The 12289-nt window shown below is 41.6% G+C and overlaps 1 protein-coding gene across 1 annotated transcript; it reads left to right on the top strand.

Annotated features, from left to right (window-relative positions):
* On the top strand, nt 7719–11339 carry LOC109836321 (phenylalanine ammonia-lyase-like). The gene is made up of 2 exons (XM_020404184.1): nt 7719–8143; nt 9426–11339. The coding sequence occupies exons 1-2, from the start codon at nt 7788–7790 to the stop codon at nt 11173–11175; spliced, it is 2106 nt and encodes a 701-aa protein (XP_020259773.1). The 5' UTR covers nt 7719–7787; the 3' UTR covers nt 11176–11339.

The raw sequence follows: 12289 nt of genomic DNA, 5'->3' as shown, positions 1-12289 counted from the left end.
GAGCTCAGCCCGCGAGCTCCGCCCTCCGACTTCGCCGCTGCCTTCCTTCGCCAATTCGCGCTGAGCGACCGCCGCCGCTCTGCCCTAAGCTCCGCCTCGCCGCCCACAGCCCGCCTCCTCTTCCTCCGCCCAAAGCTCCGCCCTTGAGCTCAGCCTGCAGCCTGCTCCGACCACCGCCGCGAACCTCGCCAGCGCTCCCCGACGCCGACCTCGCCCTCGACCTCGCCGCGAGCATCCCCAGCTGACGGCCGCCGCTCCCCTCTGAAACCCTCCGACCAGCCCTAGCTCCAACACCACCCGCACCCCATCACTCTCTTCCACGCCTGTTCGCCGGCCTCTCACCCCGCTCGACCGCCGCTGAGCCCGCCGGCCTCCACCAGCACCGCCCTCTCCTCGTTTCCTCCTCCGTCAGCGCCCTGAACCACCTCCAGCAACTTCTCTTCCTCATCCGTCCGCCGCCCTTCGCCGGCAGCCCTCGAGCCACTGCCTGAGCCGCGCTCGAACCTAGTCGCCGCTCGCCGTCGAGCAGCGCCCTCTGCCCAGCAGCGAGCCGCTACCCCGTCACGGACAGCCTCGTCGTGAGTTCCGACCGACGCTCTTCAGACCCGCGGACTCGCCCATCGACGTCGAATCGTTCGACAAAAACCCCGAGGCAAGATCCCTATTCTTGCTCAGTATAATTTTAGAATGATCACAGATTAATTATGCATACGAACTCGTTACCCGAATAATTACACGTTACAAATATAGAACTGTCGCGAACATATTGAACTGAGAACTATAACGTATAAAACTGTCATGGACGTAATGGACTGTGGACAATAACGTATAACCATGCACATTGTAAAACATATACTGTGATCAGTGGCGGAGCTTAGTTGTTCTTTGGGCGGGCGATCGCCCCCCCTTCGTTTCAAATTTTTTTTGATGTATTATATATATTTGGGGGGGGGGGGGGTGGTTTGACGTACGCGCGTTGACCGATGCGCACGAGATGATTTGACGTACGCGCGCTGACCGGCGCGCATGAGATGATTTGATGTGCACGTGTTTGATCGGCGCGCACGAGTTGGTTTGACGTGCACGTGTTTGACTGACGCGCACGCGTTGATTGACGTGTCCTGCTGATTTTGATGGTCAAGATAAGCTCATTTTGAAGTTTCAACTGGAACATTTTGTCCTCGACGCTCGTAATGATCCAAAATTGAGAAGTCTTTCAACTATTTCCGAGTTATGTGTGGCACTGGCTGAAACTGAAAAGAAAAGTGAATATTTTTCTTGTTGACCGCTTAATTCGCCTTGTTCTAACTCTTCTGGTGTCTACAGCTACTACCGAGCGAGCATTTTCTGCCATGAAAATTGTAAAAACAAGGCTCCGCAACAAGATGGAAGACGCATTCTTAGCAGATAATTTAGTTATGTATATCGAGAAAGAGATTGTTCAAGAAATTGATACTGATTCTGTGATTGATTATTTTAAGAAGATGAAAACTCGGCGTGCAAAGTTTTAGATGTTTATATAACATTGAATTGGTGATTATTTTGAATGAATTAAGTATTTATGAGTTTATTATGTAACTTCGCCCCCTCCAAATTATTTTTTCAAGCTCCACCACTGTCTGTGATGACCTATACGGATTTATTTGACGAATGATATTAAAAAGTACTAAAAATAATATTTTGATAATAGATACTGTAAAGACAAAATAAAATAAAATTATTTTTTAGAATAATTTATAATTTTAAAGAATTTATTGACAAAAAAATCATTTTTTAGAGTATATATATAAATTTAATAGATTTACTGTTGACGAAAGACATTTTTTAGAATTAATTGTAAATAATTTTAAGATTTATTTAGAATAACTATCAATTTAAGAATAACTTTTATTTAAGAATATTATAAAAGAATTATTTTTAGGACATTTATAAATATTTTTAAAAGATTTATTTTAGAAAAATGATTATTATGAATTATTCATGATTTATGTTTCTTAATTTTAATTTTGTGATATGTTATGATATTGTTGTATATGATTAGCTGCATTTATTACTCTTTGTTATGCATGAAAACTGTTAGAAATTCATGACTAGTGTGGCCTGAGGTGTTCTGTTTAAGACTTAGAAACTTGTGTATATGTTAGCTTAGAAAAATAAGAGAGTTGGGATGGGGAAGTTAATGTTCATGTGGTCGGATAATGTGTATATGTTAGCTTAGAAAAATAAGAGAGTTGGGATGGGGAAGTTAATGTTCATGTGGTCGGATAAGACTGTTGATGTATCTTCCAGACTAGAACCAGTGAACCGTTTCGCGCTGGGGTTAGTTTGTTGGGCCAAGTGAACCGTTTCACACTTGGTTAGTGAAATCGTTTCGTCACCCGAGTTTTGCTTGAGTTCGAACCAGGCCGAAATCGGATTACGTGCAGTCCTCTCACCGAACCGTTTCGCGGGTTTGGATGCACGTAGGGGATTTGTGAACAGTCAGTTATCCGATATAAAAGGCGAAAATATCGCGAAATCACCCAAAATATAAAATTGGGTCCCGAATATTCCGAAATAGGTGGAAAATCATGAAATCACCCAAAATATAAAATTGGGTCTCGAATATTCTGAAAATAGACGAAAATATCTCGTAATTATTTGGGAGACGGAATTGAACTCCGAAAATTCCAAATCTGACTGAAAATGCCTCTCAATTATCCGGGAAATGAAGTCGAACTATGAACATTCCAAAAAATGTCGTGAAATTGTCCGGGAGATGAGGTTAACCTTCGAAAATTTCAAAAACGGACGAAAACGGACGAAAATACCCCGATCGATTTTAGATTCTTCTGATTATTATATTCTGGTGGTGGATTTCATTTAGATTATTACTATTATTATTATTATTATTCTTGCATTGGTCGTTCGACTGTTTCTACTTTCCTTGTGGGATCTTGCCGTACGTTATGTGCGCTGACGTACACCTGTTTTTGTTTTCGCCAAAAGTTGGTTTTGTTGTCGAATTCATTATATCTTCGGTCGATTACAATAAATTCAAAGAAAACAGCCTTTTTATAAGACTCTTTTACACAACAAAAAGAAAATTACAACTCTTGAGAAAATAAACGCAGGATCGTTGTTTGGATCACTGCTTTCGTGGGATCTTTGCCTGTGCCGGGAGCGCTTTGACTCGTGGACCACCAAATCACAGATTCTGATTGAACCGTGAGGGGTTTATGATTCTGACTTCGTTTATCGAAGTGAGAAATTGAAACGATATCTTATCGATGTAAGATAGTCGTTCTTCTTGAAATCAAGTCAAAGCCTGATTATCAAGGATTGGCCGTAAGATCAGCACCTCTGCTCTCTCTCTGCTCTGGATTGCTCTGGATTGCTCTGAAGTACTCACAATGATCAGCCCCCTGGAAAAATGGCCTTAGGAGGGTATTTATAACCTCCAAGAACAGTTGGCAGAAAACAGGTTCGCGAGACAGCTTTTGCTGTCTCGACGGGCGAGACAGTGTTTGCTGTCTCGGAAAACATGTTTTTTTTTTTTTGATGATGTAGCTTCTACTGCTGTACTTATGGTGTCATGTGCCTTCACTAAAGTTGAAATTTCTTTTTTTTTTTTGTGTTTGAATTGAAAACTGTTCATGGCCGAAATTTCATCTTCGTGGTTGATGATTATGGATTTGAGTCTCGAACTTGTATGGTTTGAACTTGTATATGATTCGGATTCGAATTTGCATGCAGCCGAGCTCTTATGAGCTTTTGGTTGATGACTTGCACTTGAATTTAATTATTGGCCGAGAATTTTTGCTCCTTGTTGAAGCACACGGGCACTCTCCACTGCAGCAGGGCTTCGCCAAGGCTCTCCAAAAATCCTCCTCCCAAACAAAGAGGTAAGGGGGGTATTTATAGGCGTTAGGGGACCTCTAGGGGGCTTGGACACCCCTAGGGTGTCTCAAGAAATCCGAGACACCCCTAGGGGTGTCTCGGATTTCTTGAGACACCCTAGGGGTGTCCAAGCCCCCTAGAGGTCCCCTAACACCTATAAATACCCCCCTTACCTCTTTGTTTTCTGATTTATGTATCTTGGTTCTCGATCTGACCAAGCTGTTGGTCTTCATTGCAGATTAGTTATGTCGATGAGGAGATCACGCCTCCCAAGGAGTCGCTCAGCCACTCAGTCACCTGAGAGGGAGCACTTGTCTTTTACTGGTAAGCTTCTGTAATTTTACACTAGATTACTTATGTAGTACCTTACCCTTTAGTCTTTCGATGGACTTAGTCATTTTGCAGTACTTCATTCTTATTTTGTCGGACTATGTATTTTCCTATTTTAGTTGGACTGTTTTGTAATAAGGGCATGTTTGACTCAAACTTTGTGTCTCGGATGATATTTCAGTTGTGATATGTATATTTTCTGTCTGTGTTGTTTATTATATTGGAGTCGCTCAGCCACTCAGTCACCTGAGAGGGAGCACTTGTCTTTTACTGGTAAGCTTCTGTAATTTTTTGTTCATGAATTCCAAATTCTTATATCATGCTGCTTATCGCATCCCCGCCCTGTCCTCCTTGGTGAGGCAGTTGGGAAGAGTTGATACCCTCCTTTGTGGGGGTGGAGTTCGATCCACTCTGGTGGTTGGATTATCTGTAGAGTGGTCGAGGCATGAGGGGCGTTGTCCTTTTTTGTGAACAGTGCCGGGTTCCTGATTGGTCCGGGTCTTGGTTGTTCCGAAATCCTGTAAGCTCACGTAGCTCGCCGACTCACTTCAGTCGCTCTGATTTATGTATCTTGGTTCTCGATCTGACCGAGCTGTTGGTCTTCATTGCAGACTAGCTATGTCGATGAGGAGATCACGCCTCCCGAGGAGTCGCTCAGCCACTCAGTCACTTGAGAGGGAGCACTTGTCTTTTACTGGTAAGCTTCTGTAATTTTCTGTTCATGAATTCCAAATTCTTATAAATCCTGTAAGCTCACGTAGCTCGCCGACTCACTTCAGTCGTTCATCGACGTCAATTGGGCTCCTATGGATCGGATAGTGATGTCCTATGGATCTAGGTGGTGGGTTTGGTTGTTTTCCGTTGTTTCCGGTTCTTTGCGTTTGGATTCGATTTGTTGTCCCAATTTGATGGTAGATCCGGATCCTGATTAGGCAGTAAATCTGTTTCTGAGTTCGAGTCCGAAACCGATCTTGATTCGATCTCAATCTAATACGTCGCGGGCTTGTTCGCGTTCCGATTCCCGGTATTTTGGGAAGCGGGGCGTGACACCATGTATGGCAGAGGCATATAATTGCCACTCGCAATCACCCCAATATATCAATCTCTGTCTCTTTGATTCATTCTTTTTATAATGCACATTGTAACCTCTCTTCATTGCATAATCCTTCACTGCACTTTTAAATGCCTTTAAACCAAAAAATATTTGGCCAAATTCAAATTGTGGTATTGGTCCATCATCAAAACTAAATTCAGAATATCCAGCATTCTCCTGCTCATCATTTGATTTTAGGGGGAATTCAAACTGTCATTGTCTCCATAATCAAAGTCAAAATCATCTCTTATTGCACAATGTTCTTTACGCCATTCACTTTTATTTCTTGGTTTAGCCTTTCCTCTGCCTTTCTTCTTTCTCTCATTACCTTCTTCCCAAACTCCATCAACTGCATTCTAATCATTGTGGTTGTCCAGATTTATTACATTAGTCCCACTAATATTATCATCTCCAATTTGTCTACATCGGTCCAAATCTCCTACAATTTGATCCCAATCATAATCTAGTGTCCCCGTATCTTCACTCTGTATCAACACATCTTCTTTACTACTGCCATTGTCATTACCCCTCGCTTCCATCTAAATACATTAGAAATACAAACAAGAGAAATCAAGGCATAGTCAGCATACATTCAAAAACTTGCAAATGAAAAGCAATATGCAACATGAATTTAACCATATTTTACTTAGAAATATATTCTCTGATAAAAAAATATGACCAATTAAAACAAAAAAAACCCTATAATCATATAACTTATAAAAAATCATAATAAAAACTTTACCTTAAAAAATCATAGCGAAAACTTGCATTATAATGAAAACTTCAGGAATATCATCATAATAAAAACTCTGATTTTGATAAAACAATAGAAAGAAAATTTCTTTGCTTTTTAGTTGAAAATCAAAACCAAATTGAAAACTTTAACATCGTAGCTATCAACAATGATTGTATTAGATGTATTGAAAATCTAGCAACCTGGAAACTTGCACTCTACACGTGAAGTCATGTAGCAGATGAAGAGTTCATGGAAATTATGAAATAAAATTATGTAAAACCTATGTTATTTAAGCCCAAAGTTAAGAATTTTTCTCAATTAATCAGTTCAAATCAACAAGAATTTCTTTCAACATTAACCAAATTAACAAACGACCAATAGAAAGATACTAAGCAAAACTGAACCCAAAAATAAATGAGAAATTACCTCAAGATTGGGGGTCTATAATGGATACAACACTATGAATGATGGCTTTAAGTGGGCTCTTGGACGACGATAAGGGGGTGTTTGGTTGTATTGTTTTTGAGAAATGTTTTCTCAAAAAGTACAAACAATGTCATTTCTGTAATTAAGAGTTTTCTATAGATTTCCACAAACTGTGTTTGGCTCAAAAAAGATTTACAGAAATGTTTTCTGTAAAGTATAGAAAAGTACCAAAATTTATAGAAATTGATTTCCTTCTAAAATGAGCGGAAATCTCTTGGAAATCTGACGCATTTATTATTTAAATAATAAAATTCATTAACAATTTTCTATAAAGTTCTCATTTTTCTATAAAGTTTGTGGTGTTTGGTTACATTTCTATAAATTATAGGAAATGTTGCTATTTTCCTAAAAGTTATGAGTCATTTTCTTGTTTTGAACCAAACAAGCACAATACAAAAAATAAGAAAATTTGTACTTTTTAACTTCTTAAAACTTTTCCTATAATTTTTTTAAGAAATACAAGAAAATCAAATTTTAGATGGAAAACATTTCCTATAATTTATAGAAATGTAACCAAACACCCCCTAAGAACATCAGTCTCCTTCAAGACAGGAACCCATCACCAAGAAACATATCACATTACGAACGAGGGATCGAATTGTAAGCGAATCTTCTTATTTATGATGATTTTCATTCTTAAGTGGACACGGATGGTGAGGATTTTCAGAGGTTGAACTTTCATGCTAGTTGATCTCCGTCACGGGAGGAAGAAATAAGCAGAAGCGATTTCGCCCTAATATTCTTTCCGAATCTCCTTGAGTGATCGTAATATTCACGTGAGTCGCACGTGACTACTTTCACAATATTCCAACTTTGCCCTGATCGAAATATTGATTTTGGTAGTGCATGGGCTTAATAGATTTACAGAGCAAACCACATGGGGCTTATCCTAATTTGAGTTCCAAAAGCCGTGTGGCCATATGCCAAACTTATTGAATTTCCGAGCAGTGTAACAAGTGACGAGGCGTGCACTAGATTCTGTCACCAACCTCCTCCTCCCATCTTTGACGAGCGCGCGAACAACCTCCCACTCCCACCAATCCCCGCCACGTGTCCACCACATCCACCACCCAATCGCCCTCCACGCATCCAACGGCCGCAATCATTTCCCAACGAACCCCCATCACCTACCTCATCCATAAACTATTTAAACCCCTCCTCCTCCCTCCCTCCATCCTCAGGGAAAAAAAAAGCATCAAGTCCTTTTAATTTCGTTCCTTCACCGTTACAAACTAAACAACAGTTGGCACCTCAATACAATACATGGAGAATATCTGCATGAAGACGAAGCAGGCCGATCCCCTTAACTGGGGGGCGGCCGCAGAGGCCCTCACGGGGAGCCACCTCGACGAGGTGAAGAGGATGGTCGAGGACTTCAGGAACCCGGTTGTGAAACTGGAGGGGGCGGACCTAAAGATATCGCAGGTGGCGGCGGTCGCGATGGGGGAGGGGAGGGTGGAGCTGGCAGAGGCGGCGAGGGAGGGGGTGAAGGCGAGCAGCGACTGGGTGATGGAGAGTATGGGGAAGGGGACCGACAGTTACGGGGTTACCACGGGGTTTGGGGCGACTTCTCACCGGAGGACGAAGCAGGGCGGCGCTCTTCAGAAGGAGCTCATTAGGTAATAAAATCAACTTTAAACCAAATCCGTATGCTTTTCCATTCAAAGATATAAATAACACCATAAAATCTAACTGAAAAAAAAAATATCATACAAACGTATAAAACAATTAACGTGATTATCGGTAATGTAAATTCCAAACTTTTGAGGGGTTTATGGTTATTATATCCAATCTAATTAATGATTTATTAGTAGTGTAAATTCTAAAAGTATGGAGGGACCAGGGCACCCTCAAGCTCATAAGCGGCCCCGCCACTTTGTTGAATGAAATTGTTGCTACAAATTTGTTATTATTTGGCAGTTGGTATGCAAATTAAGTTCCCACATTTTTTTATCAGCAAATTAATTTAAACTAGAATGTAATTTAAGTTTAAGATTTGGACGTTTACCCTTCACCTAAAATCGGAATGCATAATAGTGGCCAGCTGGTGGGCCCGCAAATGAAATAGAGAGCAACACAAGGGGCCCATCTGCCAGCCTGTATTAAGGGTTTGTTTGGCAACTTCGTAAAACTAGACCAAATATAAACTTGGTCCAGCTTTAAGACCGTTTTCTGATTGGCAAAAGCTGGGCCAAAAATAGTCCAGTTCTTTTTAGTTCATTTTCAGCTTTAAGACCGTTTTCTGATTGGCAAAAGCTGGGCCAAAAATAGTCCAGTTCTTTTTAGTTCATTTTCTAGGGCTTAAACCAGTTCAGTCTGGTCCACAACTAAACTGGTTCTCAAGTAAACACGCACGAAGATTGAGATAGATGCAATGAGAAGGGGCCCAAATATAAATCAACAAATTCAAAAATAACTTAAAATGATGATCGTCTTTTAGTACATTATACCAGCAAATATATCTTGACAACGTCAAAGAAAGGTTATTTTATTTTATTTTTTTAAATACTTAACGACAAAGAAATCAAATGAAGACGTAATACAATCATTAGCACCAACTACAATTAGTTAACTAGTTTAATATTTGCTTAAAACACAAAACGTGATAGCAGGGAACAAACAGCTCAATGAAAGGACACTTGACCTCAACAATCACAACCACCATGCAGTACCCCACGCGCCATCCACTCCTTCTGCACGCCCCCATGAACTAAGATAAAACCCTGATTTTTAACTAATCATCCGAAATTAACAAAAAATATTGTACACTAAATAATTAACTTAAAATTTGTACGGAAAATGAAGGTCCTCTGCAACTCCTATTTTTGAACTAATAACAATAAGGTTGATGCGCGCGCACACACACAAGTCAAAATTCTGATGAGATCTTCTTTGCTTCAGATTCCTAAACGCCGGAATCTTCGGCTCCGGCAGAGAATCCGGTAACATGCTGTCGACCTCTGCCACTCGAGCCGCAATGCTCGTCCGCATCAACACCCTCCTCCAGGGCTACTCCGGCATCCGCTTCGAAATCCTGGAAGCCATCACCTCCTTCCTCAACGCCAACATCACGCCCTGCCTACCCCTCCGAGGAACCATCTCCTCCTCCGGCGACCTTGTCCCTCTCTCCTACATCGCCGGAATGCTCACCGGCCGCCCCAATTCCAAGGCCATTGGCCCCAATGGCTCTGAGATCGACGCTGCCGAGGCCTTCAAGCTCGCCGGAATCCCCAGCGGGTTCTTTGAGCTTCAACCGAAGGAAGGCCTTGCGCTTGTCAACGGCACTGCTGTTGGCTCTGCGCTCGCCTCCACCGTCCTCTTCGAGGCCAACATTCTCGCTGTCCTGGCTGAGATAATCTCTGCAGTGTTTTGCGAGGTGATGCAAGGGAAGCCTGAGTTCACCGACCATCTCACTCACAAATTGAAGCATCACCCGGGTCAGATTGAAGCAGCGGCGATCATGGAGCACATCTTAGAAGGAAGTTCATATATGCAAATGGCGAAGAAGGTCCACGAGCTCGACCCCCTTCAGAAACCGAAGCAGGATCGTTATGCATTGAGGACATCGCCCCAATGGCTCGGTCCTCAGATTGAAGTAATCCGCTCATCCACCAAGTCTATTGAACGGGAGATCAATTCAGTAAACGACAACCCGCTCATCGATGTCTCGAGGAACAAGGCTCTCCATGGTGGAAACTTCCAAGGGACTCCTATCGGTGTATCGATGGACAATACCAGACTTGCCATCGCTGCCATTGGAAAGCTCATGTTTGCTCAGGTATCGGAGCTTGTCAACGATTTCTACAACAACGGCCTTCCTTCCAATCTCTCTGGAGGACGAAACCCAAGCTTGGACTATGGATTCAAAGGAGCAGAAATAGCCATGGCTTCCTACTGCTCTGAGCTTCAATATCTCGCCAATCCGGTGACCAACCATGTTGAAAGCGCCGAACAACACAATCAAGATGTCAACTCTTTAGGACTCATTTCATCGAGAAAGACAGCAGAGGCTGTAGAGATCTTGAAGCTGATGACTTCCACGTTTTTAGTCGCGCTCTGCCAAGCAATCGATCTCAGGCACTTGGAGGAGAATCTCAAGCAAGCAGTGAAGAACACAGTGAGCCAAGTCTCAAAGAGAGTGTTGACGACAGGTGTCAACGGGGAGCTTCACCCATCAAGGTTCTGCGAGAAGGAACTGATCAAGGTGATTGACAGAGAGTATGTCTTTGCCTACATCGACGATCCTTGCAGTTACACTTACCCACTGATGCAGAAGGTAAGGCAAGTACTCGTTGAGCACGCACTGAACAATGGAGAGAAGGAAAGAGATTTGAACACTTCCATATTTCAAAAGATTGCTGTCTTTGAAGAGGAGCTCAAGGCAGTTCTGCCCAAAGAGGTGGAGGCTGCTAGAGTTGCAGTGGAGAATGGAAGTGCAGCAATTGCCAACAGGATTAAGGAATGCAGATCCTATCCTTTGTATAGGTTTGTGAGGGAAGAGCTTGGGACTGAGCTTCTGACAGGGGAGAAGGTTCGATCACCGGGAGAGGAGTTTGATAAGGTGTTTGTCGCTATTTCTCAGGGGAAGATGATTGATGCTGTGCTCGCGTGCCTCAAGGACTGGAATGGTGCACCCCTCCCCATATGTTAAGAAGCTAATTTCCTGTAAGAAAATCTGGAAGGGGGTAAAGAAACTGTATGTCAATAGACATCCTTCTCAGTATTTGTTCTTTTATTTCCTTTTTCTATTTCTTTTTCCCAGAGTTTTGTTTAAGGAAGCGACGTATTATGTGAAAGTTTAATTCATACAAACATGAATAAATAATTCCCATTTGTAGAAAACTTGGGACTGAGAATTTTATAATGTGTCGATTAATCTAAATTTGCTAGGAGGACTTACATGGAAGGAAATATAATGCAGCAATAGAAAGAGAAGGTAAAGACAGAAGGATGATGCTCTGTACAAAACTATGAGAAATTAGAAGAACTAAGAGGGAAATTTTGGCAGAGAGACAAACTAATCTTTCAGCATCAACTGATCGTATGTCATTAAGGCCTGACTAAATGGTGAAAGGATGAGAACTGGCTGTGTATCAAAGTTTCCGCATACGACTAGATCTATGAACCACTAGTGGAAGCTATACACCTAACACAACCCCTCTGGCCAGCATCTAGTTTAAGACTTTTTAAGTCTCTTCTGAAGTAAAGAATGACAAACCCACCCTAGAGAATTCAGTCAAAATATGTTGCTTGTAATCGCAGCGCCAACTTTACACGTGCAGGATTTACATGACATCCAACATGTTTCTGATGCAGGTTGGTAAATTCAAGTCCCTCAATTAGGGCTGGAAATGAACCAAATAATTAATAAATGGTTCGATAATTGTTCGAATAACTATTCGATCATATTCGATTCGGTAGTTCATTTACCACTAAACAAATATTTTTTAGTATTCGAGTTTACTAAAGAATAGAATTTAACCAGATGTATATTCGATTCGTTTGTCTATTAAATATTCGTTTAAAATTTAATCACAACTTATTATTTGTATTATTGCACATATGATGTTATATTTTTAATATCAACTAGTCTAGTGTCTTGTCTATGTAGTACTAACTAAAAACAATTTTCTGCAACTAATTTAGATGTGCATTGTGTGTTGTATTGGGTCCTAATGCAACTATGCTCAGCATCATACCTCTTTACTTGCAATGTTGTCTGATCTTCCCCGTGTATGGCAGAGGCATATAATTGCCACTCGCAA

Source organism: Asparagus officinalis, chromosome 4, assembly GCF_001876935.1.
Source record: "Asparagus officinalis chromosome 4, Aspof.V1, whole genome shotgun sequence".
In the NCBI taxonomy this organism is placed as follows: domain Eukaryota; kingdom Viridiplantae; phylum Streptophyta; class Magnoliopsida; order Asparagales; family Asparagaceae; genus Asparagus; species Asparagus officinalis.
The sequence above is the reverse complement of the archived record's forward strand: the minus strand, read 5'-3'. Positions and strand labels throughout refer to the sequence as shown.